At 36.2% G+C, this 6,458-nt stretch overlaps 1 protein-coding gene across 1 annotated transcript; it reads right to left on the bottom strand.

Annotated features, from left to right (window-relative positions):
* Nucleotides 1-3,245: 3,245 nt before the first annotated feature.
* On the bottom strand, nt 3,246-4,525 carry LOC125678589 (putative ankyrin repeat protein RF_0381). The gene is made up of 3 exons (XM_048917151.2): nt 4,117-4,525; nt 3,865-3,963; nt 3,246-3,739 (listed from the first exon to the last, which is right to left on the bottom strand). Exons 1-3 carry the CDS (start codon nt 4,430-4,432, stop codon nt 3,363-3,365), a joined length of 792 nt encoding a protein of 263 aa, XP_048773108.2. The 5' UTR covers nt 4,433-4,525; the 3' UTR covers nt 3,246-3,362.
* Between the last annotated feature and the right edge of the window lie 1,933 nt (nt 4,526-6,458).

Consider the following 6,458-nt stretch of genomic DNA (forward strand, 5'->3'; position numbering starts at 1 on the left):
CGGCTAAGTAGATTAATTAAGCACATTTCATGATGTAAGGACTACCATTCCAGGGTGCATTTCCAAAGAAAATTTTTAATTTTGGGATAAAATATTCGCATCGCATCCCAATGTCGATGCTATACCCTTGCCTTATCTAACATTTGGTCACTGACAACCACGGAAAGGTCTACAAAATCTTTTAAAATGACAGGGGAAATTAAAAAAAAAAATTCTCTGTAAATATCGTTTATTCAAAAACCCACTTTTTTGTGCAGTTTTTCTCTTCACTTTTTTGTGTAGTTATTGTACCGCGTGCAAGCAAATTTTCATAAAGCGCTCATGTCGTCTACTTTGATATCAAGCAAATTGAAATAATTGTTTCATATAAGTATATGCCATCCTTGCACACAGATCGATGTGGTAATTGGTACACAATAAATCACGTCCGATTTCACAGCCTGTCACTCACTGAAAACTATTACATCGCAAACCAAGGCCAAACCACTCACACAACAAACCCTCATCTCCGGACTAAGATACAACGTCGCCATTCTTCTATTCAAATGATCTTATCAAGTTTTAATATTCAGGTACAAGGACGAGAGTTTGAATGTACCAAGCGACAGATCGATCTGGCAGGGTAAAGACAGCATGATGTAACTATAGTATTTGATCCGGGATCATGGTGCCCTTTTATCGAGATATATTTTTGAAATTCTATTTTACAAATTTCGCGCGCGCGTGTGTTCAGACCTGTTCTGCTCGGTATCTGCGCATGTCTTCTCCAGCATCCATGCAGGTAAGGTTTCAGTGATAAGCATAAGGCATGTCCTATAAATCACGGAACTCGTCGTTAACCCTCCACACACCCCCGACAAACCTAAAAGAGAAAAAAATCTAACATAGTCTTTCCTTCTGCTGGCAGTCTGTAAGCTTTTATTTTTTATTTTCACATCTGTGATCTGCCGTAAATCTTGAAATTAGAAACAATATGATTCTTGTAAGGGTGCCTTGTTTGCATACGCGAGTGCGCCGTTCCCTAAACACCGTCAGACATTTTACACAGAAGGTGGGTATGAACTTGGTGATCATTCAGGAGTACCCGTAGGTTGTTATAGGTCCATAACTAACATCGAACGAAATTACACCCCGTGCACTGTAGTACAAACTTAGTTCATACAATTTGTGAAGTGTTTGTCCTTACGCTGACGTCACGAGACCAATAACCAGTACAGGTGAGTTCGCCCGCACTGGTTGTCTGACATGATGTTTTAATTACTATACACCTTTCTGGGAGACTACGGTAAAAGTCTTCCTTTACTGTAGTATTTGTAGGGTTTTGATTGTTTTAATATCTTGTAAATACATGCATATATATATATATATAGATATTGCATATCTGAAAAAAAATTAAACAAAGAAATTGATGTATGTGGGTTTTTTTTTTTTTTTTTTTTTACTAATTCGATAATTTCTTCTGCAAATAATCCCCATAGAAAATGTGTAAGTACATTTCCCTTTCTGTTATAAAGCATACCACCACCAAAAAAAAAAAGGTATATGAAGAATCATTGCTTTTGATATCTAAGGGGGAAAGTGAAGAATTACGATACACAAATAATCAAAAATTCAAAAATGGCAAATTTGACTTTGAATGAAAGGTGAAGATAACAAACAGTGATCAATCTCATAACTCATATAAGCAATACAAAATAGATAGTTGGGCAAACATGGACCCCTAGACACATCAGAGGTGGGATCAGGTGCCTAGAAGGAGTAAGCATCCCCTGTTCACCGGTCACACCCGTCGTGAGCCCCTATATCTTGATCAGGTGAATGTAGTTATCCGTAGTCAAAAACAGTGTGCCAAGAACTGTCTAACACATCAGACAGCATTTGAATATGATGGATGAATATTAGCTGTCTCATATCAATGACCTTGACATTGAATATGATGGATGAATTTTAGCTGTTACATGTACATATCAATGACCTTGAATATGATGGATGGATTTTAATTGTCATATAGCAACGACCTTCACCTTTCAATTCATCAAGCATGAGGGATCTATCTTATGTAGTTCAAAAGTTAAAAGTCCAAGGTCAACAAGAAACAAGACAGACCAAAATTCGACACGTCCACCCCTCTTCGATCTCGAAGGTTGGTTGGTTGGTTGGTAGATTCGTTGTATAAAAAGAGAGGCAAGAATGTAGATAATCACAAAGTTATGTATCGTATTTCTCTATTTTTAAACGAGTTATCATGAAAAGGTGAGGGATACGGATGTATATTTAATTGCTGTTATAAAATTTAGAAATTCATTTCAAAATTAAGGATTATCTCCCTCACGCATAGCTCTTATCCTTAGACGAATTTGACTCCCCTTTTTTGGCACACTGTTTCCCCGTATAATAACTCTAAAACTTCAATGTTATTTCGGATTTCAAACATTTCGGTTGAGCATCACTGAAGAGACATATTTGTCGAAATGTGCATCTGATGCATCAAAATTGGTACCGTATAAGTTTTACATGAAAAGAAAGGGTTTACTAGTGTAAACTACATGCTACAATAATGGACTCAATTGTGTGGTATACTGAAGATTTTTTTATGCGGATCTTTAAAAACAACGAACCAATGTGTTATGCATTCTATCCATTTTACGTTTCTAGAATATTTCTACAATGTAATTGAATTACTTCTAAATTCCTCTCTTTATGTAGAAATAAAATCAAGATAATTTCTAAACGTTTTAATATTTCTAATGTATGGAAATTCGAGAAGGAAATGGCAAACTTGTTGGACTACTGAGCGGGTATTTATAAGTAGACCCGAGAACCCTCGAAAGCGTCTGTGTTTATAGTGACTAAACATGCTCATCAAATTTTCTGTTTATTTTTGTAAAGGGGACTATAGTTACGTAAACTGTAAATTAGCCTGGGAACAGAACAAATCGCATGTCCAAAAGGACATTGCGGTATTTCTGTTATTTATTCTCTCTCTCTTTCTCTCTCTCTCTCTCTCTCTCTCTCTATATATATATATTTACGTTATTTCAAATTTCATCAATTCTCTCATTTGTAATTTAAATAGCACAGATTACCAACTGAATTAATACTGAATTGAGTTTAGTACTTTCACAAACCTAAAGTACATGTACATGTACTTATACTACAACTGGCATATTTCATAAAGTACATCCTTGCGGTTTCTACAACTCTTTCGGCACGGTCCTTTGTTTGGATTTATAGAATCATAGCTCTCTATTTCTTCCTTTTATTTGTATAAAATAAGTACATAGTAAATACAAATGTTAAATTAAATGTCCTTGTATAGTTCACACATAAATGGATTTCAATAACTGCGCACACGAGAGAACTCAATGGATATCAAGAATGGCAAAATTAGGAATGCCAACATCTTGATTAACTGGGCGAATATTTTTCGTTCTCTTCAAAATGTTTTTCTTCATAAACTTCAGATTTTTCTTCAGGGGTGCAAAAGTATGCCTTTTCTCCTCGATTTTGTCTTGGATCCGCCCTTTCTTTTTCTTTATGGATGCCAGGAAACTGATCAGAGAGTTAATAGCATTGCCGGACCTCTCCGATGTGCTGAGGTGATTCAGGTGTATCTTGTCTTTAGTTAAATCCTCGTAACCGTTCTCCAACAGGAGCAGACAGGTGCTCTCTCTACCAGAATTCAAAGCATACTCGAAAAGATTTTGCCCCGAAATATCTGCTTGGTAGGGATTGGCACCTAATAATGGAATGGATGAAGTCTATTAGTTGATGTTATAAGTTGATGCAGTTTAACATGCACACATACATTAGATTTTCTGATTGAAAGGAATTACGTTATGTTAAAACTCAGACTGAATTTACCTGCTTTAAGTAGAGCTTTAACGATCGGGGCATCATCAAAAAGAACGGCTCTCATCAGTGGAGTTTGACCCAACAGATTTTTGACATTGAGATCGGCACCTAGAAGAGAAAATATTAGAATATCAAATTCTATTAGCATGTGCAGCAATTATAAGGTTCGATTAAACTTTTATTATGCTTTCAAATGCTTCGTCTTCATCCTGTTGACGAGTTAGTTAATTAGCTTATTGTTTTACATTGTAAAAGTCTTACCATATTCCTTCAGTAACTCGATCATGGAGGAATCAGATTGGTCCACAGCCTCGTGTATGGGATAATGGTTAACAATGTCGGCTTCGTTTGGATCACAACCCTTCTCCATAAGCTCTTTGGCGAAACCTCTATGTCCAAAACGAATGGCATAAAACAATAGGGACTGTCCTTTATCATTTTTTGTCTTGATTTCGTCTCCCATGGCGTACAAATTCTGGGGCTCGGATCCGGCCCGGCCGCGTGTATTCCTTCTGTTGAAATAAGGCGAAAATGAAGGCAGGCTAGACGACAAGTGTAAGGTTTGCAGCCCAGCCATAATTTTGATTTTCCGAGGTTATGTAATTTCTGGAGATTGGAAAGGGGGAGACACGACTGTGTCGGTGATGGAGGAGACAATGCTGATTCTGAGGTAAGCAGTCGGATTTATATACAGACCTCCAACGCTGGCGTCACGAGGAACAGCCCACTTTTCTCACGACAGAGTGACGAATTCGTAGTAAATTTGGATCTCATTCATAGGTAAGCTGTTTACCTGGACAAAAAGCTTGAGCGAAACAAAACGCAAGAGGAATACTAAAACATGCCTGATGTCCAATAAGATCATGTGCGTAATGTTTACTCATCAAAATGATGAACAATATGTGTAAATATGGGTTATAATTTACTATGTGCTTCCTGACTATTGACAACCAATATAAAGAAGGAAAATTCTAGGTAACCTGAATGTTCTCATTGTTTTGTTCTGTTTTAGTTATCGTTGTATTTATTTCATTTCCAGTAAATACTTCAAATGTTATTTTTACAAGGGCGAAACAACGGTTAAATTTTTTTTATCTGTGTTGCATATCAAAGCAATACCTATTTCGAGGGTAAAAGACAAGTGAAATATGTTTTATCCTATAAATAGGACGGGTTCTTTGAAAACACATGAAGGAAATGATTTCGGAGAAAATAATTGTCACGATGTAAGTCTTTCATACATTTCAAAAACTTTTTCAGCTGAGCATAGAAAATGGAAAGGGAAATTCTTTTATTATTTTTTTTTTTTTACTTCGGTGCAGGAATGGGAACAAAATAAAGAGTGATGTTAATGCAGTGAATTCAATTCAAGACATTTGAAGTTTGACCCGGATCGGGTGCTCAGCCTTCACCAGCGCCTCACTTTACCACTCTAGACTAGACTAAAATCATTTTGTTTAAGACTGCACCTCAAAGTTGGTGATAAGATTCATCTAAGTTTAAATCCGACATGTTGTAACTTCCTTTAGTATAACATTACACCTTGGTGTGGTTATATGCCGTTGATTGTTTTGTTACCTGACATTGTCTTGATCGCTAGTAATTACTTCAGATTGGGTGGTTGTCTATTGTTTAATGTCCCGCTCGAGATCTTTTTCACTCATATGGAGACGTCACCATTACCGGTGAAGAACTGCAAAATTTAGGCCTATGCTCGGCGCTTACGGCCATTGAGCAGGGAGCGATCTTTATCGTAATTAATTGAGAGCATCCAATATATATGTAACGTATCTTGCAGTACCGATCTGTGTAAACCATATAGCAAAAATCCAATCAACATGACTAAAAGCGATCATGTTCAATGCACTTTACAGGGAAAAGCTCAGATAAAAATGGTAATGTTTAAGATTACGAACTGTTTTATCTCGATATATCATAGAAGAAACAAAATGAAACCAAAATGTATTTTCTACCTTTTTGTAAAATTTGCATTTAGGTTATACAATACAATATACAGTATAAAATACTTTATGCAGAGTCACAAAATTAAAACAAAACAGTACAAACTGCACGGCGATTAGAAGTAACACATCTGTTCTTCGGTCTGCATAGGCGTAGCTTGGGTTCAAATATTACCGAGGCAGGGGGTCTGGGGGGCGCAGCCCCCCAGAAGCTATCGACATTTTAACAACGTAAAAGGTGTTGTTTTTTTTTTTTTACCGAGGCAGGTGCCTCGGTTGCCTCAATGGAAGTTACGCCACTGATCTGAGTGATCTTACATATATCACTGTAGTATTTCAAAAGTCTAATGTAAACAACCGTGTAACCGTATAATTTTTTTTTTCAATGGAGTAAATACGTAATTAATTTTGACGGTTGTGAATTGGCAATTATATATAATTATAAACGAGATGAAGTATTGTCAGAAGAATGAACTAAGGATAACACAGAAATATTAAAACACACAGATGGTGCTCTTTCGTAAATTTATGACTGCAGTATCAATCTAAAAATTAAACCAATTAGCATAATGTTCATAATGTAAATATTGACCGTAGATTTCATGTTACAGTACACAGATTTAAAATCAGGTATTAGATAAA

This window comes from Ostrea edulis, chromosome 2, assembly GCF_947568905.1.
Source record: "Ostrea edulis chromosome 2, xbOstEdul1.1, whole genome shotgun sequence".
Taxonomy (NCBI): Eukaryota; Metazoa; Mollusca; class Bivalvia; order Ostreida; family Ostreidae; genus Ostrea; species Ostrea edulis.

Coding starts and splice junctions, on each gene's coding strand:
- LOC125678589 (XM_048917151.2), bottom strand. CDS start 4,432: ATGGCTGGGCTGCAAACCTTACACTTGTCGTCTAGCCTGCCTTCATTT. Junction 3,964..4,116: donor CGAGTTACTGAAGGAATATG/GTAAGACTTTTA, acceptor TTTCTCTTCTAG/GTGCCGATCTCAATGTCAAA. Junction 3,740..3,864: donor TAAAGCTCTACTTAAAGCAG/GTAAATTCAGTC, acceptor TTCCATTATTAG/GTGCCAATCCCTACCAAGCA.